Source organism: Pavona decussata, unplaced genomic scaffold (assembly GCF_977016875.1).
Source record: "Pavona decussata unplaced genomic scaffold, jaPavDecu1.1 SCAFFOLD_149, whole genome shotgun sequence".
Lineage (NCBI taxonomy): Eukaryota > Metazoa > Cnidaria > Anthozoa > Scleractinia > Agariciidae > Pavona > Pavona decussata.
In genome coordinates, this window is record NW_028145561.1 from 342,501 (window position 1) to 366,486 (window position 23,986).

The window sequence follows — 23,986 nt, forward strand, 5'->3', positions numbered from 1 at the left end:
GGAGACCAAAATACCCAAACGCAAACGGGACACAAAATACACTTACCGATGTTGACGAAAAACTTTTCGCCCTGAAATCACGATTCCACCCGTTAGCCATTACAACTTCCTTGGGGAAGACGCAGGTGGACAGAATATGACGTCAGATATTCATCAATTTTCGGTCGAGCACTGGATTACAGTTACACTTGGGGGTGTTTTGTCAGTTTACAGTAATGTTGGTAATTGTGTCCCAGGGAGTAAAATTTAATTTCCTATGCCTGTGCAAAATCGTTGATAGTGGTAAAATGTCATAAAGATTCGTTTCAAATACCGTAGTTTTGTTTGGTTTTTGTTGAATTAGACAGAATAAAGGGGAAGTATCATGGGGTTTTTTATATCTTTTGTTGAAAATGATGAAGTAAGACCTTCGATCAGCTGTCAAATAATTCTAGAATGACGAGAGGAAAGAAATCAACTCAATTCTTGAAAGGAACAACTCGTGACCTGTTCTAGCGCACTTTGGAAACAAAAATGCGAGAACTTGAAAAACATTAGCCTAATATTGTTCAAGTTTCAGTCCATGCTGGCGAACTTTGTCTCTGGCGAGAGGCACTAATCGACAGTTTTATTGCACTGGGGTGATAATTTATAACAGACTTGACAATTATTTCGTTGTTTCTGCTGACAGACAAACATTTTGGGGTTTTGAAATGACAGCAAATTTGCGTGATACTTCCCCTTTAAATGCTTATTAAGCAGAAGTGAAATTGAAAATATTCAGATACAAAACAAGCTATTACTGCTGTTAAGTTTGTACAGAAGAGGAAAACATTATCATATCATTATCATGGCTTGCTCTAAAGGGAATAAATTCGCCCTAGGATATGAACTCGAGTCTACAAATTGCACTTGAGCTGAATCCGATTTTGCATGATAACACTTTTAAAATCATTTTACAAGACCTCCGACTTTGCTGATCATAAACATGAACAGATTTAAGAGGAAAAAATATTAGATCCAGGGGCCCGTTTCTCGAAAGTCCTGGTAACTTACCGGGCCCGATAAGTGTCTTTGGTCAGGATAAATGTTTTTTAACAGAAGTAAATTTTTGTTAGCTTTGAATACTAAATTTTAAAATCGAATAATTCTATGAAAACATTGGCCAAGTACCATGTCTGTAATCACTGTGTAATCGGCGAAAAAACATTAAAAATATTCTTATCGGGCCCGGTAAGTTACCTGGACTTTCGAGAACTGGCCCCAGGCCTGATGGCAGAAACTGTTGATGCACTCCGGCTCTCCTTTTCGAACTTATCCAAGTAGGTCATAATACACCCGATCTAGTAGTAATCTGTGGACACGATACGATGAAACATAAACTACAACAAAAACGGAAAAAAAACCTTAACAACAATTGTTTCAAAAATTTTAATTTCAAAAGGCGGGTAGTAGTTCCACATTTTGCTTTTCTTTATACAAAAAAATTGAAACAAAACAAAACGAAAACTTGGAAATTATCCCGCTGTGTTGTTTTTGCGTTCAAGCGCAATGTTCATTAACCTTTTGCCGACTCCATGTCATTATGACAATTAACTACCCGTGTTTTTTTTTCATAAACCAGATGGCTATCTCAACAGCAGTTTAACCATTTCACAGGTGAAATTTCGCTTGACAGGACAGAGTAAAAATGATGAAAGGATTCTTCCAACCCTGGCAGACTTTAATGGTGCGTTTTCTGTTTTTCTCGGCGGTTTTTCCTTCAACTTTGGTGAACATGACCAGCGATCTGAATGGTGAGTAGAAATTGCTTAACTCAAGCTCTTTGAAAAACAAGGAATTATAGATCATTATAATGTTGCGGGGTTTGTTTAAACTTTCAAACCTTCCAAAAATGTTTAATACAAGGCAATGAAGTGTATATGTGTATAGCTTGTACCCTTTTTTGCCCATTTTCTATGCTTTCGAGTATGCGGAGAGGCATTTCGTCAATGATAAAGCGGATTTTCGTCAGGTTTGGTTATTGCCATTTTTGCTATCAAATTAAAGCTTCAAATACTTAGATCTTCAACGCTTTACCCTACTCAGAGTTGAGATCGATAAACTGTCTACAAGGAGATTCATCGCCTCAGTACACACACTAATTATATCGTATTATAACCTTGTATCATAAATCTGTGCTAAGCAGACTAAAACTTCTTGTGTGCTTGGAAGATAGTGAAAGTAGTGCAATTGCCTACAAATAGCAAATCAAGGGATTTTTTAGAAGCCGAGCCGACTGATGGTCAAAACCACTACGTAGCTTAAGTTAAAATCCTCGTTTATATTCTTTAGTACCAAACAAAGCCGCTAGTGATCGCTCAAAAAGGCACACAAAGAGGAGACTGCCCGGCTCTAACGTTAACGCAGACACAGTGCTGTCCTAAACAATCAAAGCGCTGAGATATGAAGTCTATCAAATCTGGACGGTGTTTGATAACGGAACTCTCGATTCCTTATTTTATATTCAGAATCATAAAGGTCAGCGATTTATTTTTCAGGGTTTTCATATAAGTATTAATCCTAAATTGGTGGTGTTTAGGCTGTTCAATTCTTATTTGTTTCGATTACTGGACTTTAAAAAGCAAAGGATAAATGCAAGTTATTTAAAATCATATTCAAACGCGACGCACATTATGCGAGACCGCTAGGTTCCAGATGCATTTCCTACTGCGAGTAAATTGGCCAACTTACGTCACAAAATGTCACAAAACGTTTATTGCTACAGTTGAAAAGCGAATAGCTCTTCTATACCTGGAGATACAATGGGTCCTTTTTTTTAAGCAGCTGTACCATAAGGAGCATTTCTACCTTATTTTACTCGGGCGGAGACAATGATTTCGTGCGTAGTGACAGTAGCTTGTCAGAATGTTCACTCGCTTTTGTATTTATTATTTATGTTGGTTGAGCCGCTGTGACAACTTTGCACGTATGGTGCAAATAAATGTCTCCTTTGGTTATCAATGTTCACGAAAGGACAAAGCAAAAAATTACTTTGGACAGGGAAGATAAGAACTTACATGATAGAAATCAACGTTAGTTATTTTACGAACAAATTATTTCTTGTTTCGAGGATTTGTTGTAAGACTGAAATCACTGATACAGATTATTTAAATAAGAAACATCATAATTCATGCCCAGCAAGCAAATTTAAGCAACAGTCTAGTAGCTTGTTTTTACTGTTTTCTAGCCCTGTTGTCTTGGAATTTGTAAAAGCGGTGGTTGTGTTATATCGTTTCGGAATCGTAAGCTGAATATGCAACGGGAAGATGAAGAAACTTGTAGAGAACGCCACTGAAATCTTATCTGCGGCGAATTCCTTTTAATCCAAAGCGAAAGAGGCATTAATTTTCCTATTCTACGAATGTTCCAGTTGAAATTTCCTTAACAAAACAATGGGTTTTCATCTAAATTAAAACGGATATAAAATATCTTAGGCGATAAGACCGGTTCGTGAACACGGAAAAAGTCGGTTGGCTTTCCCACGAACTGGGAAAAATGGAATATCTTAACACAGCGGGATAAGATATCAGGAAAAACTTTACTATAAACGTCGCATCGCAAGTTGTTGTGCGGTGGTGAAAAGATAACCAATACCTTCTGTTAACAGGATAACAACGGTAAAAAGGATAAAAACGCCTATGAGAGCTAGCCATAGATAAAAAGGGCGCATATTGTCCGACGGACAATCAAGCTACATGCACACTCCGTCAAGATGTCTGACTACTCTCTTTCTAACAAAACAAACAGGAAAAACTGGTTAAACAAACTTCGCTGCAATTGACATAACCGAGGCTGGCGTTCGAGACACGTCGGAGTTAAAACTGGATAAACCTGATATCAGCGAAAAAAGTGAAATAAAAATTGTTGAAACAGACTGGATGCAAATATCTGCAGCTTGTGTCAAAAATAATAAGCCATAAATTTAATAGCCATTGGAGACAGAAAACCTTTTGGGGAAATTTAATTTTTATAAGCAGTAATCCTGTTTTTGTGTTCGGTTTTTTTCTGCTTGCCGCTCGTATACTTCTCGCCATGGAATATTAAATACCCAGCGGTTAGCACCACGCGGCTTAACTAAAATAAGACATCGTTAATTTATACCACATCAGCTTAATAAACTTTCAAGTACCTCTTTTAACATCGTGCTGAAGAACAAAACTGTTTAAAGACATTTCGTGTCGCGTTTGAAGTGAGTCGAACCTGTTTTACGTTTTTTATTGTTATGTCAGGAGAATTTGGGTGAAGTTCCTTTTCACCATAAACTGTATACTTCTTGGTGCAGAATCCAATTCATTGATGAACTCAATCCTTTCAAGACGGGAAACCGCCTTTGGAAGATCAGCTTCCCAATTCTAGAGTCTTCTCGACAAATGCTTAAGGAATAGCCGATGGAACGTGATGTTGACATGTTGGGAGTGTATCTGGTGTAATTGTTCCCCTTCTTAAGTGTGTTTTTGTCAACTGGCTATTAACGCATTCTCAAATCCTAATGTCTTGCTACTGACAACAAAGGACCATTGTCGTTCAGAAGGCAAACAAATGTTCATATTTTGACTAGAATGCCATAAGCTATGGTAGATAAATAATTATGAAGACGTTTGCTTTGAAAACAATATTTAAAGAGATGCGCAGAATTCTGTAAGAACATTTACATGAGTAATACAATTTTAATTGTTAAACTGATGTCTCACAGCCTTTTTGGTGTTTCGATTGAAGTCCTTCATTCAGTAGGTCAACAATGGAAAAATATTGGTTAAGCAAAGTCGCTTGTTTGGCTGAAAAGCCGCGCATAGGTGGCTTGAAACCGAGGCGCCATAATGTCAAATGTTCACTTATTAAGTAAACGAGAAATGGCTAGAACAATTCTTGTTATCCACCTGCAATGTAACTGGAGTTACAGGTAGGAACCTTGAACACAATGGGAACCGTGTGTTGCCATTTTTGGTTCCTTTAACTCCTGATGCACGCTCCTCGTAATGATATGGGTAAAAATTGTTACCCCAGATTTTATACAATAATATTTCACACAAGAAATACTAAAGATCTCTTAGTTTCAATACAACTATAAAGTCAAAACTCCGTCGAGAATATCTCCATTACTTATTAGCTCTATTTTTATAGTTAAGTACAGTCAGCAGTTCATTTCGTCTGGAGAGGCTAAAATTCTAATTCACTGAAGAGAAAACAGGAGCGCAAAAAAAACAAAACAAAACAAAGCAGTTGTTCCGTTGTGGAATCAAATGGAACGGTTCTTTCCACCTGTAATTTTATGAAATAAACCGCGTATCTCACCAAGGAGCATGGTAAGTAAATGTGATGAAGCAAATTGTTCAGTGATATTCCGGTCATTTTGGTTAAAAACGACTAAAGAGGAATACGTCTGAAGTTATTCCTTTTTCACCGAAAACTTTCCAGTGGGAAAGACTGTTGTCCCACAAGAACTGCTGGTTTTTCAATTCAAAATGAAAGCGTTCCATTCAGCGTTAGCTCACTTGTTACTGGTAAATGACCAACTAAATTTTCAACTGTGATACAGAACTAGGATATGGCCTCCTCGTTATTATGAAACCGTGGCGCTCGCTTCTGGTGAAATGTAACAATACACGTATGCAGATTTCAGATGTTCAGTGCTTTGTCTACGTTTATCCGAAAAATTTGTTTTGCAACACCATTTTAAAGAGGCCCGAAACATTTTAAAACTAGAAGAAGCTTGGAATCAAACGAAACCCAAACTAATGATTCAGTTGTGTTCAGAATTACTCTGTTAGTTCCCTCAAATTCTAAGTTAGTGTCCTCTGTTGCGGATGACAAGGATAGAAATAAACCGCAACATGAGAAAATTGGACCAGTTGTTTCCAATTTCTTAACTGATTTCTTTGTGTCTTCGGAAAATCTCTAAGAGCTGGTAATGCTTTTCTCCGGGGCTCGTTTCTCGAAAGTTCTGTTCATTAACTGGGCCCGATAAACAGGCATCGTTTTGAGCGACCATACGGAAACAAGGCACACCAAATCAGTAATCGAACAGCTGCATGGAATGCTGGGACATTTCAAATCTCGTTCCCAATCGCCCTTGGCGCGTAATCGTATTTGACGAGGATTGTGGTAACGAGTTATTTTGCCTGAAATGTTTGACACTGCCATTCCCAATCTTTTTAAATTGTTTCTTTACTTTTCATTCCGGCTACCTTTAAATTTCACTTTTGCTTATTTGATTGATGCTTATTTATTCGTTGTAGGCTTTCCACAAAACGACACTTTCCCGTTCAGTTTATTAATTATCTTGTTATTTTTCGTTTTACCCGAAATTTCAATTTGTTCATTTTATTATCAAACGAGAAGAAGAACTTTCTTACAACCACGAGGGTGTAGTCATATCATTCAATCGCTATAATCTCATGTACTTTGTCATTTTTTATAAATATTTTGGAGCAACATATGCAATCTAGCCTCAAGGTCCATCCTTGAGTTTCGTTTCGTGCTTAGGTTTAACGTGACAGCAAACGAAATACAATAAATTAATGGAAAAGAAGCATTTATGAATTCAATACTTGATTGTCACTAAAGCTGAATAACTTGGAAAGCAATTAGACATCAGAGAAAAGTTATCTATTGAGAAAACCTTGGCAGCATTTAGGGTTTGTATAATAAACGAGCTAATTTAAATTCATTTTGGATCTGGTTTTTTTTAGATCGACATTTTATCCATTTAATACTGATGTTGAGTTTGAATTTTTTTAAAGTTATAGAAATCGACGTTTTGTCGGGATTTCAAATCCATGATCATATTGTTGGCAAAGATCCGTAGTGCCTGAACTTTCAATGGGTTTTTAATGGGTCAGTATTGAATGAAAACAAATACCAAATGGAGATTACAGCTTCGCAAAATGTTCAGAAATTATACCACATTAACAATTTTCACTTGGTAATTTCATAACTGTAATCTGTTTTGACCAAAAAACACCGCATAACATCACGTTAAATTTTCCAGGTATTTGATCAAAACTTTATTAAGTTCCGTAAGTTACGAAAATGTTTTTGGTTTTTAATTGGAGTAAATATTTCGATTTCCGCATTGGTTATTTTGTTTCCCAGTCGAACTCAGTTCCAGCATATCAGCTTTCTGAAATAACTGTTTCACGTTTCACCATCTCTGAAGAACCATGCGAAATTTTGTCACTAAAAGATATGCATTTCTGTGGGAATATCTTAACCGAATAACACCTGTATGTCATTTGACAATACTGAGATAAAAAATGGCTCTTAAAAAGAACAGTTAATGCAAATTAAGTGTATTCGCACTTTATGTCTATAAATCATGTACACTTACTCAATTCTGAGTCGGTAAAGACATTAAAGTATGGTAGCAAAGGTTGAACATGTTAAATTACTGAATCTTGCATGTTAGTTGAATCTTAATGTAGAGTCCACGCGCGATCGAGAAAAGAGTCCGTTCACTCTAGGTTGTTAAAACGTTTTGACTTCGGTTCGAACAGACAGGATCGTTCACTAGACTACTCGCCTTAAGGGCGATACAGTATATTCCGTTTTCTCAGCACGTAAAATGAGTTTCGCCGTAAAGAAAGGGTTCGTTGTGTTTCTGAGATCAATTTCCTCTTCTATTAAGCGGCGCCGGTATGTTTTCAAAAATAAACTGCACTTAGCGAGGTTGAGTTTTTAAATTCGGCAGCGTTGTTTTGAATAATAATGTCCACTATTTTTGTTGGACAATTTTTGCGGAGGCAGCATGATAACTTTCTTTAAAAACAATTGCTATTAAATGACGCTTAAAGGTTGACTCAATTCCTCAGCGTTGGTGTCAAAGAAAGAGATTTCTCACAATTAATAATTAAAAAAATTGAGAACTTCATAAAACATCGCTTTTCTTTTTTTCCTTTTCTGAATTATTACCGCCGTCGCAATATTGATTTATCGGCCCGTGCAATATTTTTTCTTTCTTTTTTTTCCGGGGTGTTAATAATTATGTCGTTCACTTTATAGCTAGAAGATGATATTTCTTTCCGGACTTGGTCATATGACGCTCTATTTGTGCGTGGAAGAAAAAAAAAAGCCCTTAACAGTTTATTTCAGTATTGTTGAAATACATCACGTTCTAATATCCTCTCTTTATCGCGAAAAATTGTTTTTCTTAAAATGGTTTTCAAGATATAGTTAATTAATTTTTTTATAGAGTGTGTCTGACGCGTGTAAGATTAATATCTCACGCTCTCTTCTCTCGCTTTTATTTTTCTTTGATCTGATTATTATTTACAAGCTAGTGACAAGGCCGTTTTCACATGTCACCAATTTTGCCAAAAGACATTTGAGGCCATTTGTCGCAGAATTACTGGTCAGATGTGTTGTTTTTGATATCTACCGACGCTAAACCATAGAGCATTTTTGCCCTTTCATACATCAGTGCTATTTGGAAATGTTTTCTTTTGAGAAGATTACAATATTTCTTCTGTTATGGGCGAGAGCTGTTTATACGAGTAAGTATAAAATGTTTTATTCATTTCGCGTCTTGTTGCTGTTTCAGCCAGTCACATCAATGTTGTTAGGCAGTAAAATGGCTTGCTTTCTCGGACGTTCAAAACATGTCATGGTGAATTGATATTCACGGTACTCGGGCATAAATTTGAAGTACAACCACAAACTATAATGACACAGCCAGTTTTAAGCTTAACTGAACAAAGTCATTAAAATAGAGTATCTTCGAACACGCGAGCAAGAAGCGGAACGACGTTTTAAAATATCATCTAAGGTATTCATTTGCTTAAAAAGTGGCACTTAAACTTTGTTCTTCTTAATCTGCCTTGCGTATTTACTTACCCGATTCAGAAATTAGATTGTCATTCGTTGGTTTACTATGTCAAGAGCGAAATTATCCGCATGTCAACTTGTGCGTAAGTTTCCCTTGCACTTAATTTGGTCTCCTTTCAACAAATTGGTTGCGTGTATTAAGTAATATATATAGGGCACTACAGAGCGCATTTTATTAAGAAATATTCAATATCAAGAAATAAGTTAGAACACAACGCATGGCCTTTGGTGCAGAATTTATGGTGTTGGTCATTCGATGAAAAACTCGACTTTTTCGGTACACAGTATTTTCAGGAAGAAAACTAAAAACATTCTGAGGAAACAAAACGAAATAATATAGCCCAAATCGATACTAACCGTATGATCTGCTATTCAGCCCTTCAGAACACTTGTGATAAACTGGATGAAATATTAATAATATTGCGAAAATATATCTGAATTATTTTTGATACAGCTCAAGCTTTTTAGCACAGTACATTGTTCGGGATACGCGCTGGAGAACCAGATGGAAGCCCAGATAAATATATTTAGTAGAAAGTTTCTTAATACAACAGGCTGTATTTGCGAGTTCTGTTTTCGTCTGGACGCCCCAAAAAGGTGAAAAGTAACTCTAACAAATACTCGGCCAAGATCTACTCTTTGAATAGCCGTTGAAAATTGCACTGAATTTGCAGTTAAACGCTCTTGCTCCATTCATGATGGACCGAGAGCAGATATTTGTTGGATAGGTAATCAGTATTCAAAAAATAAACCGTGCTTTGTGACCGCGGAATAGAGGATATATATATAAAAAAAGAAGAAAAAGAAAAAAAAAAAAAAAAAAACCAGAAAAATAAAGAACATTAATGTCAATTTCGCAATGAAATATAGTCACTACTGTTAGATATTTTCGTTCAATCAATTTCCAGTTTCAACTGATTTGCATAGCTGCAAAAACTAATAAGCATTGTCTCATTTTAATTGTTGTACGTAAGTCTGGAAGGCATGGAAATCCTTTCAGTCAGTAAAGCTATTACAATTTCTGTAGCCCTCCTAAGTTGATATTGCCCGTTTCAGAGTTCGTTTCAACAGTCGTGGAAGCCTTTTTTTTTATTATTTCAAAGGATCAAAGTTTGCCGACAAAACAGTGCTTTTCTCTTTAAGTCAAATAAACAGTTCTTTTTAATCAAACGTAATTGGGATGTTTCTTTTTTTGGTGCTAATTAACTAGCAAAGCACACACCAAATTCCAATCATTTCAATAATTCGTTCTTTGTGTTTGTTTGGTAATTAGTCAATTTGCAGATGCCCTATTCTCTGTTTGTTTTGCAGTATCCTTGTTGTGAAAACGTTCTGTCTATCTTAACTCCAGTATACCGTCAAATGAGTGAATTTTGAACCATGCCTTAAAAATAACGATGTCAGATTTCTATAAAAAAGAAAAAAAAAAAATGAAAAATATTGAATGTCTCTTTGATAGCATATTAAGGCCGATGCCTACTAATACAGAAGTATTTTTGCGCGGCTTATGACTATGCGGGAAAAGTAGATTTTAGCAAGGGCTATTGGAATCCAAAAAGAAAATTGGGGGTAACCACTTATTTTTCAGAGATAATTAAGCAACAATGATTCAAAAAAGCAGTAAAATACAAAGCAATGTATGGCGATTTTTTCTATCTCGAAGCTTTACTATCGTTGAAAAGTACATGGTTACCCCCAATTTTCTCTTTGGATACCAAAAGCGTTTGCTAAGTTCTGCTTCCTCCGCATAGTTTTAAACCGCGCAGAAATTTCCCTGTATTAATAGGCACCACCTATAGGAAACCCGAGTATCTCGAGATGCGCATAACGTGTGCGCAGTAACAAAAGTAGGCACCGTCCTTAATTAGCCGGATAAAGACAACAGCAAAATATATACATTCAGGGTTGAAACTTGCGTCGAAAATATCAATGGTTTACAAACATAGAGTAAAGTTATCGCCAGTCACTCAAAGAAATATCCGCTGTTTTTTTTATTATCGGTTTGTTTTCGAAGATCTGCGTCACCAAGAAATCTTGCTAGACCTTGCCGATTTCATTCTTTAGGACCCAGCAAGGTTCATCTCCGTGGATATCTGTTCTCAGTTATCAGTAAAAAAGGCAGTTAACCCCATGCAGACCCTTAAGGGAGTGGCTTATTTTACATTCTGGACGGAAAGAAGGGGTCTTGGTGAATTCATTTTTTTTTTTTTTGCAGTTTAACAAGGGTTTTTCAGTCTTAATGATTAATCGTTTTATTGCCATCTTAAGATTTACACAGCACCATGACACACCACTGGACATTCAATGAACCGTTTCCATATGAGGATCATAAAACAGGTCAGAGGGTGAAGCTCATCGGTGACAAGAAACCTCTAAACACCACAGGCTACCTTAGTTTAGTTGGGGAATCCTGCTTGATCCTGAGCTCAATCACAGACCGTTGTCTTGCCAACATGACAACTTGTCATTCCGGATATTCTGTTGCATTCTGGGTGCAAATAAAGGCTACTGCAACGTCTCCTCAAATATTACTTGGCACATCCAGAAATGGGACCGACATACACGGTGTTTTTGTGTACCAAACGGAAGCGATAGGTAAAGAAAGGAGGCTCATTGTGGAGATATATGTTGATGGACTAAGATGGAGCGTGCCCTTAACTGTTTCCCAAGAGATCTGGGTTTTTATTGCACTGAGTTGGAACATTAAAGATGATATCTTTAGTGTTTATAACAACGGAAATAACGTTAGCACCACTGCAGGTAAATATGGAAGTGAACACTCATTAAGGAAACATGTGAAGCTGAGGGGATCATTCCCAAGGCAAGAGGTGCCTCCATCACTGTACTTGGAAAGTGGAGGGCTGTACGATGAGGTTATGACATGGAACAGGTCATTGGATCATTCAGAAGTGAAGAGATTATTTCAGGCGCAAATGAGTAAGTTTTTTTCAGTGTCACTGTGAGAATCAATGAAACATGAACAGTGCAGTAATTTTCTTGAATGTCAGGGTGCCGTGTGAAAAAAACTGCCAGTTGCAAGATGAATAAACCCCGAATGATGTTGTGGTTTTTCATTGAGTATTATAAAACCAACATCGAATTAATCACTCCTTCTTAACTAACTACTCAATGAACCAATTACAATTCTTCAGCAAAGAAAATCCAAATTCTCCCAACAGGAGTCGAACCTAAGACCTTCCGTTTACAAGTTCGGATGCTCTCAGCACTGAGCTACCGGAGACTCATGACAGCTAAGGCCATTAAACTAGTCTCCTGTAGCTCAGTGGTGGAGCATCCGAGCTAGTAATCGGAAGGTTATAGATTCGAATTCTGTTTGGAGAACTCTGGTGTTCTTTTCCCGAGTATATCCCTATGTCACTCACTAACCCAAGAACTACTTCTATCATTTATTCACCAGGCCCCAGTTGTTCAAAGAGCGGATAACTCTATCCAGTGGATAAATCGTCATCCAGCGGATAAAATGTGCTTCAGCCAGTACAATTTATCCAACGGATAGCGTTATCCGCTCTTTTAATCCTCCTTTGTAATATAAATGTTTATTGTTTTTTATGTATTGTATTGAATCTCGTTGTACGTGTGAAAAATAAAAATTGAATTGAATTGAATTGAACAACTGGGGCCAGGATTAAAACATAACATCAAATTTCTTTCACAACAGCGACGTTACTTTCGCCGAAGACTTAGGCCTCGCCCACACTTTTTAAAAACTCTGCACAGAGTGATATTTTTGTAAACGGCGTTTTTCTGGCCTAGCGTGGACTAGTCCTGTTGCCAAAACTCCCCTAACCCTGTGTTTCACAAAAGGCTAAACCCAGCTTGTTGGGGTTTTACGCTTCGGCGTGAAAAGACCTGCTGTTTTGGTCCGTGGAAGAGAGATCCCGTTGCTCAGATCTTCCTTTGCCAAACTGATATTGAGAGATAAGAAGAATCCTCATATAATAATGCCCAATGATTAAATACAATCTTTTAACCTCTCTTTCTTACAGACGAGCTTTCAAAAATCAAGTGCACAACAACGGCTACGACATTGAATATAACGTGGCAGGCGATTAACAGAACTATATTTACAAAAGTCAGAGAGACCAATCAAGGATACGAGGTTAAAGTCTGGAGAAACAAACGGCGGATTGCATTCATGGATCTCGAGTCCTCCATCCGAACTTTTTTTCTAAAACGCATGGGTAAAGATAGTTCCCTATTAAATTATCTTAAGCTTTGTAGCTTTGTGACTTTGTGGCCTCATTAGACTGTAAAACAGCAACAACAACAACTGACAACAAAGGAAAAGAAAACCACAATGGTGTTCCAAAGAACACACTGATACATTTAAGTACCCAAATACAAATTATTACTTTTAATTCATGAACTGCTGTTTATAGAGTAAGTGTGGCTGCGTTGATGTGGTGGTTTGCGATCAGGAGACCGGTTGCTCAATGTCATTCTCTCACACTGCCTCGTTTAGTAAGACAATAAACTTTGCTCCCCATATTGTTTTTATCCATCTGGTGTGGAGAGGGGTGGGGGAGGGGCAATAGTGCTATTGCTTCATATAATAGAAATCCGACATGACAGCTTTACCAATGAGCCATGTGGGTCCACGTAGTTACGTTTTTTGTGATATTACCGTTACAGACGATACCATCTTACAAATTTTACAAGAGAAGATGAATTAGTTTTTGTAGTTGATACTGAATTTTGTATATTTTCATGACCTGCCATTATGAGAAATTAAGAGCATTCCTATTTCGTTAGATCTTACTCGTTATAAGTTCATTGGACAATATGCTTAGCATTTGCTTCGATTTTGTTTGCAGTGCCATACGCCTCATATAAAGTCCGTCTTTGGAAAGGTGGGCAGCGGATTGGGGCTGTGGTATGCCACACGAAAGAAGGAGGTGAGGAATACAGCCATTTATTAAAAACTGGACCATTGTATAATGCAATTCCAGGGATTTGATTGGCTCAGCGGCCATGGTACATGAGCCATTATACCATGCCCGAGAAATAGCGGCCATTAAATTTTCTTCTGGTTGTGCATGCAAGATCTAACAATATTTCTTGATTGTTTTTAATAAAACAATTATTCTACTCGCACTTGTTGGATATGGGATGATTATGCACGCCTCGTTGGCCATCTACCATCTCATATCCAACGCGTGCTCGTCGTGGAATAATTGTTAAATATGCTATAAACTCGACAGGGAACAAAATCCAAACTGATTTGTTCTAAGCTCTGTCAAGCCGACTTGGGTGGCAACGGCCACTGAGGATATAAAAAAATCGGTCTGCAGAGGAAAGAAATAAACATTAATTTGCTGATCATGATAGCAACTCAGAATCACCACCGTTTTAAATTAGAACGTTTTTTGGTGAAGATTAACGAAAATATGCTTCATAGATCTGTGTAGATCAATAAGAATCTCTTTCTCGTGCTTTTTAGTTTCTTTGCCAAAGTTGATCTTGAGAATTGTGTGGCCTCTGCAAGTACAACAATTGCTTTGTCTCATTACGAATTATTTTTTTGTAATAGAGCGATTCACATTTGTCTTTTTTTATTTTTGGTGAGATCCACGAACGTGCAAGAGTGGTCGAGTGGTTAGGGTTTCGAACTTGTAATTCCCACGTCCCGGGTTCAAGTTCCTCTCTGACGACTAGCTGGAGTTGTTTCTAGGTAGCCCCAATTCAACTCCTCGGCCGCGCTTGTACATAGCCAGTTGGTCAGCTTCCTGCCAGTTGGGAATCTTAACTATGTTATGTTGTATTTGAAACGTTTGTTTCTGAGCGGTTTGTTTCATTATCCCACAGATTAACACTTACAATACATCGACATATACGCCAAAGACAATGCTCAAATCAACAAACAAAACAACCAACCAACCCAAAAACAAACAAATCAATTTATGAAAACGAACCAAACGACAAACAAACAAACAAACAAACAGAAAGCATTACTAACACTTTTTCTCGTCTGATTCCCTCCCTTGCTTCAACTGTTTCGCATTTTATTTTAGTGCCTACCAAAGTCCAGAACTTAAGAATCAGAGCACGAAATTCTACATCCCTTTTGGTGCAGTGGTCCCCTCCGGCGCAGATAAATGGACTCCTCTTAGGCTACAATGTAAGATCATATTCAGTTTTTCTTACGTAGAGAAACATTTAAAGCAAGTGACCCACGTGGACACCAACCCACGGCCTGTCCAGTTCCTTACGCATGCGCACATCCATATCACCCGGGGAGTGGCCATGGAAACAAGGCGTCATCAGCATGGCATAGCCGTCGGGCACCGAACGACCAGAAGGCCGTGTATCAGGCATCCTTTACTGCCGAGGCGGATGTAAAACACCCTTTTAAGCTACAGCTCCATAGCACACATGTGGTAGCTGTTGGCTGGGAACCGCACGGCAGTTCTCCCACGGCATGCGCTGGGAAGGTGGATCAGCCTTCATGGTGATCGGTGTGTCAATAAAATGCGCAAAGCCAGGCAGTGGTTTGGTGTCCGAGTGTGCCACTTGGTTTAAGTGTTTGTCTTATCTTATGTGGATATATTAACTTTATACAGGAATAAATTTAACCATGCTTTTGATTACTGCGACGAGGTTTCTGTGCTCTTGTTAGCGTGATTCAGGAGTAACGGTTTGTTTCCGTTTTTGCACATATTTGCTTTCTCCACGGTGCATTTTTGCGTAATGTCATTTTTGAGGTGTGGTTATGCATGATAATTACCTCATTCTTTTTTGCACCCGTTATACCCTCCCAGAATTGAGTGAAAGAACTAATGCAATTCTTTCCTTGCATGAGACCAACCGATGACATGCGCAGTATAGCCTTGCACATTTCAATACTCAAGATTTGTATTGTGCTTGTCTCAGGCTGTAAACCTACGCGTGTTATAAACTCATCAATATTCCGTAAGACTTATAGAGGCCCAGGAATTTTAAGTGATATGTACGGGCTACATTTTTGTTACTATTCGTGGTTGTGTTCATAGTACTAAAAATCTGTATTTTTGCAGTTGACTGTGAAGAAGGATGACTTCTACAGAGTCATAACAGTAAAAGACACTACAAAATACCTCGTCACTGATCTGGAGCCTGATACAATGTATACAATAGAAGTACAGAGTTATACAGCCGCAGGCAGTGGTCCACAGCCTCCATCGCACAAGGCCGCTACAAATAAAGTACCAAATGTCACAGGTACGCAGGCACTCCCGACCTTGCACGTAACCGACGGTGTGAGTCGGAGCAGATCCGGAGTAATTTTTGATGGCAGGGGTCCAAATTCTACGTTTCACAGAGTAGACGTTATAGAAAATGCCTTCCTCACGGTTACAGTAATTTATACGGAATAAATATCTGTTGACACCATGACATTTATTTTGCGCGCAAAATTGCGATATATTTTTCAGTGTGCAGTTGTGCTGGTCAACAAACGCTGTGCAAAGGTTGTCAATTTCAATGTGAAAAATATGATGTGTTAAAATGTTTCAACTGAACGCGAGTCCGGTCAAATGTTATCTCGAATAAAAGCAGGGCTGATTTCACGGTTAAGAAAATATTTTGATTCCAATATTTTGAAAGGCGCCTTTCTTCTTCAGGGTATTACAGTTTTTTTCTGCAATACCTAACCTAACGAAGAAAGGTTGTACTCTCATTTTGATTGTTTTTTTTTTCCAATTAGAAATGCCACAGAACCTCAGCGCGTTTGCGCAGAGCTGGAACACTATAAAAGTTACGTGGACACTACTCGATGAAAAAGAGGAAGTAACATCATACGATGTAGAATACTGCTCAGAGATTGAATGCCATACTGTAACTGTTTTTGATAGCTCTGTGGTGATTGATAATCTCACTCAACACACAACATATACAGTGAAGGTGCGAGGTCGTAACACAATGTATGCAGGTCCTTGGCAGATAGCCAGTGGGGTGAAAACGTTAGGTACGTGCAATCGGATAACACATGCGCCTTTTTGTTATCTTGTGTAGTCTGAATCATCGGACCCATTAAAGTGCACCTAACCCCAATTTTTTTTTCGCTTAAATAAATCTTTGCACCTGTTCGAAACATATCGCGCTATTTGGTGCCTTTTTCAACCAGATCTTGACTTTTTATAGGCTGTAAAAGTTACGAATTCTAGCCATCATCTGTCACATGACCGAGCTGGTAAGGGGCACTTGACGTCACAAACTGATTTGCATTGTATTAAGTCTTTTTGAAAATGCATGCAAAGCAGTTTGTGACGCCAAGTAAGACAGGCTAAGATATAAAAACAAAAAAAAAAAAAAACACAACCAACCAACCAACTAACCAACCTAAGAAACAAACAAACAAACAAAAAAAAAAGCAAAGCAACAACAACAACGACAGAAAATTACAAAACGAAAAGAGAAAACGATTCGTATTTACCGTTAAGACAATTTCTGATGTTCCAGTCATCTTGCAAATGCCTGAGCTAAAGTATTTTAAGTGTCCACAGAAATTACACGCCGTATAATCGCCGATCCAACTGGGTTCTGTGAAGCGGACCTGTTTAAAAATATCCAGTGGAAGCAAACATTAAAAGGAGAAACCGAGAAGACATCCTGTCCAGATGGGTTCACAGCTAAGGACACTCTTTATTCAACCCAACGGCTTGGCTTGATTGTGCAGCATCACGAAACTGCAACCGTTGGAAACGATAAACAAAAAGACAATCTCAAACGCAAGTGCAATCTCATGCCAAAGCTCCAAAAGTAGGCTTCGGGCAAAATCGTCACTTTTATCTTGCTCCAAACAGAAACAATTTGGGCTTGGGCTTGTCTCCGCAGCATTTGGAGTACTTCTGAAATTATGGGCTTCTGATCAAAGTGATGCATTTTTATTACTCCTATTGGGATTTACAGCTGATGTTCATACAGTTTGCATGTTATCCATCTTCTGTTAAGACAAGCTAACTCATTTCGTATTTATGCCGAAAATTTCCATCAGGGTGGTTTGCGTAAATGGTAAGCACCCTTGATGTAGTGGTGTGGTCTCCTTCCATATATTCATTCCCGTCGATGGTGTGAGATAACGAATAGAGTGATGGGGACTGTTATTAAACAATTACTACATAAATGCCATTCTTACCGTTACTTTTTATTTATTAACTGTAGGAGAGGCGTCACGCACTTGTTCAGCAGTCGGCAAGGTGGCTTGGAAAAAACCAGATTTGTCCAAATGCGTCTCCAAACGTTTCTCGGACCTGAAATCTAAGGTAGAAAAAACAGTTCAATTTCTATCCAAATTGTCCATTGATCCAAATTATCATTGGATTTTAATTTTAATTTTACTGTAAACTAGTTCATCCTCAGAGCTTAGCTCAGAAGTGTGATTCTCAATGCCAGAAGTGTGCCGTTAACTTTTCTCCCGGAGTAGAGTCAACCTCACCAAGTCTTATTATTTGCATTTAAGAAAATAGCTTTTCGGGCCTCCAAGCGTTTTAAAAAGTTAATCATCAAAATCCCAAATAGATGGTTTTATGATAAAAATTCCGTTGAAGCGAGGAAGGAAGGCAAAAAAGTAAACTAGGTTTCGAAGAATGTTCTGGAGTTGAGGTGTGAAAATGCAGCTAGGATTGAAACAACCTAAACGTTTTTGTAGCAGCAATTGTAGTTGCTGGCGAGAGAACTATTATTTCGACTTTCTGATTGGCGTTGATCTAATAGACTTTGAAACAAACGCAAGCATCCTTTTTACTGTGATATTTAATTGTCATTTTTACAGATCTCCTCGCAAATGATTGACTCCGACACTGCAGTGTCATTGGCCAATGATCTGCAGAACATCACAGACCCTACTGCAGATGACCTCATAGTTAGTGGCGACCTATACACCGCTGTCGACATTCTTCAGACACTGGGTCAGAAGACCGCATTAAATGTGACAATGAATAAGGAAGAAGCTGAAACGTTTATGGAAGTGAGTATTAACTAAACTTCGAGACATGGTGTTAGAGCGGTTTTCAAGCAATGTATCAAACACGAGACACAGTATTTCATCACATATCAAACACGGGAAGAGAGTTGAAAATACGACGCGTAGCGGAGTATTTTTGACGAACTTCGAGGTTTTTGATAGTTTGATGAAACACTGTGGCGAGTGTTTGATATAACTTCTCAAAGTTATAAAGAAGGAGAAATAGCTTCACGCGCTTCACACGATTAGGACCGTTTACATGCATATGTATCTCCTTCGAGTTCTGATTGGTTCTTGCTTTGTTGACGTCTGTGTTGAGTTGATTAATACAGTGATTATTTTGGTTTTGGTTTTACTATACTCAAATAAAAACCGCCCTATTTATCAAAGGGTTTTTGGGTTCAAGTCCTCAATGGCGGCTTTCAATCGCTAGTGACAAAACACAAGTGCAGTACATGAAAACTAGCTTGCGGTAACTTAGTATAGGTCCACTATGTGCAACGCTTTAAAATTTCATGTTTGCCTTTATCCTTTCCCTATAAAAAGAAAGATCGATTTTGTCTTGGAACTCGCATATATGTGCGCGAATGGAACCGTGATCTCACTTTTTCTACTACTTAAATTTTATCTTGTACACCTGTAGTTTTTAACTTGAGGTTTTCACGACACCACAAGATCGTGTTTAAATAAGGGATGAATTGCTCTTGTTGTTGCTGTCTTAAAGCTAATTTTAACTTTCTCTATGTAGAGTGTTATAAGTGTGGCAAGCAACCTTCTTTCTGGAAAAGTTATTGATGTTTGGCAGGAATCGTCTGTGGTAAGGTTGATTGTTTAACTTCGTGATTCTCATAAACGATCGATATCTAATTTCAAAACTATGAAGAACAACAGCAGCAATAAAAGAGATCTTTAGCTTCCTTTATTGTTTTCTTTGATTTACGGACATTTGTGGCGCTCGTTAAGCTCGATAATGAGACACGGAAGGTGTGTAGCGTGTCAAAAATTATTACCTTTAAATGATGGAGTCACAGAACGTAAAAAGTACCTCATGATTTCCGCATAGCCGCCATTTTGGATTAGTTAATATTATTCCATGACGCCATCAAAATAGGCCATTTCCGAGTTGCTGTGAACCTCACTATGAAAGCGAGGCTAAGTGTTCATATGAAAATTAGTTTTGTTTGCATATGAATGAAAACTAATTTTCATAACAAAAACTTTGCACTTAGCCTCGCTTTCTTAGTGAGGTTTACAGCAACTCGGAAATGGTCTATTGAGTAAAACTCGTCAAAAGCGAATACAAAAATAAATAAATAGTAAACAGACTTTAAAAAAAAAATGAAATAAAAAAGACAAGGTGACTTAAGGAAACAGACAATAGAATAGCGGAAGAATTCAAAATTTGGTGAAACTGCATCACTGGGAAAATGGGATGTGACGCTGTAGGAATGGGATTTTGTCATTTATTTTGGCCACTGGGAATGGGGTCTGTGGCAAAAACTGGACTGGGAAAATGGGATTTGTAACATCCCCCCCCCCCCCACCCGCCCCTTCAGGACCCTCTATTTTCAATTTTTACACGTATTAAAAATCCAATTTTATGTCAGACCAATTTGCTTTCAGTAAAATTCGCATAAAATAGTCAGAAGGTTTGAGGAATATTGCTATAATAAAATTATATTGACGGATTCCCTCCGCGGTGTCTTTATTCAGTGCTTTTCTTTGATTTTTTCTTTTTTACTGCTTTTGACAGGCATCTCGTTCAAGCCGCGCGACGAAACTGCTAATTTCCATAGAGAATATGGCTTTGATGACAGCTTCAGTGGCAAACAGTACACATGCTACCAGCATTGAGACGCCTAATGTCGGTATGTGGCACCTTACCTACCAGACTACTACCAGTGTACAAACGCTTTCAATGTCTACATGTAGCGCTACAGCCATTGAATTGTCATTCTTGGATAAAGAAGGGAACGTGAAACTACAATCCCGGCCATATATGTTGGCAGTGGTTTAAAAAACATCACACCGAATGCCGTCTCCCCTCTCCCCCCTCCCCCTACGGAATGCTGATTTTTTGCAGTGTTCACAGTCTTCCAGTGACTATCAACATTGGTTGGGGGAGAGGAGACGGAGAAAAGATTTTGCTATAACAGTTCTAAAATCTTACGGTGTCTGTTGATATAGATCCCGTTTTTTTGTCATCAGTTGTCACAATAAATATTGGTCAGGATTGTAGTTCATGTAACTATAGTAGTAAACTGCAATGTTTTTTGTTTGTCATGATATGGCACTGCAAAACATTTAAGATTGCTTTCCATTTGCCAAAACTGGCAGACCAGACCAACCAGTCTGTAAATCGAATGCGTCATTTTGAAGGGATGGTGCCGCAAAATCTTGAAATCATCTCCGAAAATGGTTCGCCTATTTTGAAGAAATTCGTACGACCTGGATACAAGTTATCCTTCAAATTGGTTCATTCCTTCTCTGAGCTGGCCGATCTTGCCGGTCAGTTCTGAAAAATGGAAAGCGCATTTAAGTCCCCAGCAGGAGGCTAACCCATACCCTTCCACACACGATTTTGTAATAACTGTCCAAATTCCCGCGCGCTGATTAGCTCGTAGCTATTGTCTATAAGAGTACAGACAATAAAAATGACGTCAGATGTAACGCGCGCGCTTTCTCAACGAAAAAATAGCTAATTCTGCTCGAACTTTTTCCATGTTATTGTAGAAAACAAATCGACGGCAGTTTTCTATGGTCTATACTCTTATAGACCATAAAATGACGCCATAAAATGTCCAAAACTTGGCAATGAAACCACTCGCCTGCGGCTCGTGGTTCCACTTGAGTTTTGAACATTTTTGACGTCATTTTATGGTCTTTAAGAGTATAGACCGTAGAAAACTGCCGTATATTTGTTAAGTCGAACCCTCTAACCACATGCACTGAACTTTACGCGTCGATTAATGACGAGGTTTTGTGGGATGAGAGATGATGAGAGAGATGGTCTATAGACTTCCCTGTAACTCAGCAATTAGAGTATTCAACTGTTGAGTGGAGGGACATAGGTTCAACTCGTATCGGGTTTTTTTTAGTAATGTTTAAAAAACGAGCAGGAGTGTTTTATCGAGTTTAAAACCACGAGGCGCAACCGAGTGATTTTAGGCCCGATAAAACACATGCTGCGAGTTTTTTGAACGGCTTTAGATATATTCCTGGAAAAGCGTCTGTCAATAGAGTTCATACCAATTATGCTTTTGTGAACGTTGGAAATAACCAGACGAGAAAAACACCGCATACTAATGAGGAGTGTTTTATCAGCTGAAAAAACACCGCATACTAATAAGGAAGACGTTTATCGATATAAAGTCACTGCACGTGATGTATTATCGACCATTTGATAGGTCAATAGACTTATGAATTTAAAATGAGTTATTGAAATTTAGGTAAATTAGTTATATTGTACTTCCATGCTTGTACAATCTTCATCCGAATACTTATAATTGTGTCAGTCATACCAGCCCTCACTTAACCTTCTCGGCCGACACATTTTTTTTTAGCATTAACAAACTCTGCTTCTGAGACTGCAAGATTGTGCTCTGGAACAATTTCATTGTTATGTAATATCACTATTTTGCATTTGCCGCTAAATGTTTTATTTCTGTTTAATGTATTTCAGTTTTAAAGTTCCGTTCTCTTAAAAAAGATACTTTCGCACAAGAAAACGTGTTCTTTACCACTTGGGGTCATGGAAATGGAAATGGAAACGAAATTCAGATGCCGACATCAGAGATACATAAAGGTTCAGGTAAGAAACTAGAGCAACACAAGCTTTTATTCACAATTCATCAACATTACAATGATGAGGATATAACTAGAATGTAAGGTATGTCATCTATTCAATCAATCAATCAATCAATCAATCAATCAATCAATCAATCAATCAATCAATCAATCAATCAATCAATCAATCAATCAATCAATCAATCAATCAATCGATCAATCGATCAATCGATCAATCGATCAATCGATCAATCGATCAATCGATCAATCGATCAATCGATCGATCGATCGATCGATCGATCAATCAATCAATCAATCAATGATCGATCGATCGATCGATCGATCGATCAATTAATCAATCAATCAATCAATGATCGATCGATCGATCGATCAATCAATCAATCAATCAACCAATCAATCAATCAATCAATGTTTACACATAGTTAAAAATCATCTATTAAGAATGTTTTCACGTATTCATTGCATCAGATGAAAATTGTCTGGATTCTTATCGTCCATTTTATCGATCTCACTCGTTTTCGTCTTTGTGAACTTCTGTTCAGGAACTTTCTTTACCTTCTTTACCTTCTTTACTTTTTCTTTCTCTTACCTTAACTTATGTATCTTATTAGAGGGAACCATCAACATCGTTTTTATCTACATGAGGAACATCGGGCAGCTGTTAAGTAACTCGCTCTCAAGGTATGATCTACTTTGTTTACACGGAAAAACTTGAAAAGTAAGGCTTCATTATTTAACAGTACATGAGACTGACAAGCCAATAAGTAATTCATAGTACCCACTATAGGTAAAGTTTAAATCCTACCAATGCTGGCAGCTGTACCACCAATATGTGCGAGGTTTCAGGGGCGTTTACATGTGCTTGCCGCTTGTGTTGGCACATTGTTTCCCAGTCCGGCTCAAATCCATAATACTGGTCTGTGCAACATTGGTGGGAGGCGAGTGCTCTCACTATTTCACCATCCTTGATCCTAAGTGGTATCTCGAGTGAGGGGAGTATAATTTAGAGCCTGAGGAAATGGACGAGTGATCCCCGATTTGAAATGACAGGCACGATTACCCCTGAAAAGCACGATATCCAATTAAGGGGCACAGAGGCAAGGTGGACTAACCCATAATTCAAAACAAGAAATTGCTACCAAAGGAATTTAAAGAAGAACAATGAATATTCTTGAATACTGCATTGAGTTGCTCGAAACACAATTTGGCAGAATTATTCGTTTACCAGTAGCGACTTAGTCCACTTATCTTAGGAGCCACTTTGCTTCTGAATACCTCTGTTCATTGGCATCAGTGACACCTTGTTTGACTGGAGTGTCTGAGATGTATTCTATCAGTTCCAAAAAGGAGCCCATTTGAGTGTACTTGATTGACGCG

The 23,986-nt window shown here is 38.1% G+C and overlaps 1 protein-coding gene across 3 annotated transcripts in view; it reads left to right on the forward strand.

Moving 5' to 3' along the window:
- The window catches only part of LOC146466238 (uncharacterized), a 40,037-nt gene that overhangs the window by 3,953 nt on the left and 12,098 nt on the right, over window positions 1-23,986 (forward strand). For 2 of the 3 annotated variants that reach the window (XM_085127597.1, XM_085127598.1), the window contains exons 2-14: window positions 1,604-1,775; window positions 11,110-11,778; window positions 12,849-13,043; window positions 13,677-13,757; window positions 14,874-14,980; window positions 15,876-16,059; window positions 16,544-16,804; window positions 18,001-18,101; window positions 18,611-18,805; window positions 19,551-19,619; window positions 20,556-20,670; window positions 22,485-22,613; window positions 23,221-23,290. In XM_085127597.1, coding sequence (XP_084983723.1) covers window positions 1,670-1,775; window positions 11,110-11,778; window positions 12,849-13,043; window positions 13,677-13,757; window positions 14,874-14,980; window positions 15,876-16,059; window positions 16,544-16,804; window positions 18,001-18,101; window positions 18,611-18,805; window positions 19,551-19,619; window positions 20,556-20,670; window positions 22,485-22,613; window positions 23,221-23,290 — 2,282 coding nt within the window. In that variant the 5' untranslated portion in view covers window positions 1,604-1,669. Of the gene's footprint in view, window positions 1-1,603; window positions 1,776-8,244; window positions 8,511-11,109; window positions 11,779-12,848; window positions 13,044-13,676; window positions 13,758-14,873; window positions 14,981-15,875; window positions 16,060-16,543; window positions 16,805-18,000; window positions 18,102-18,610; window positions 18,806-19,550; window positions 19,620-20,555; window positions 20,671-22,484; window positions 22,614-23,220; window positions 23,291-23,986 lie in introns of those variants that run through there. The other variant, XM_085127599.1, reaches the window with a different exon arrangement.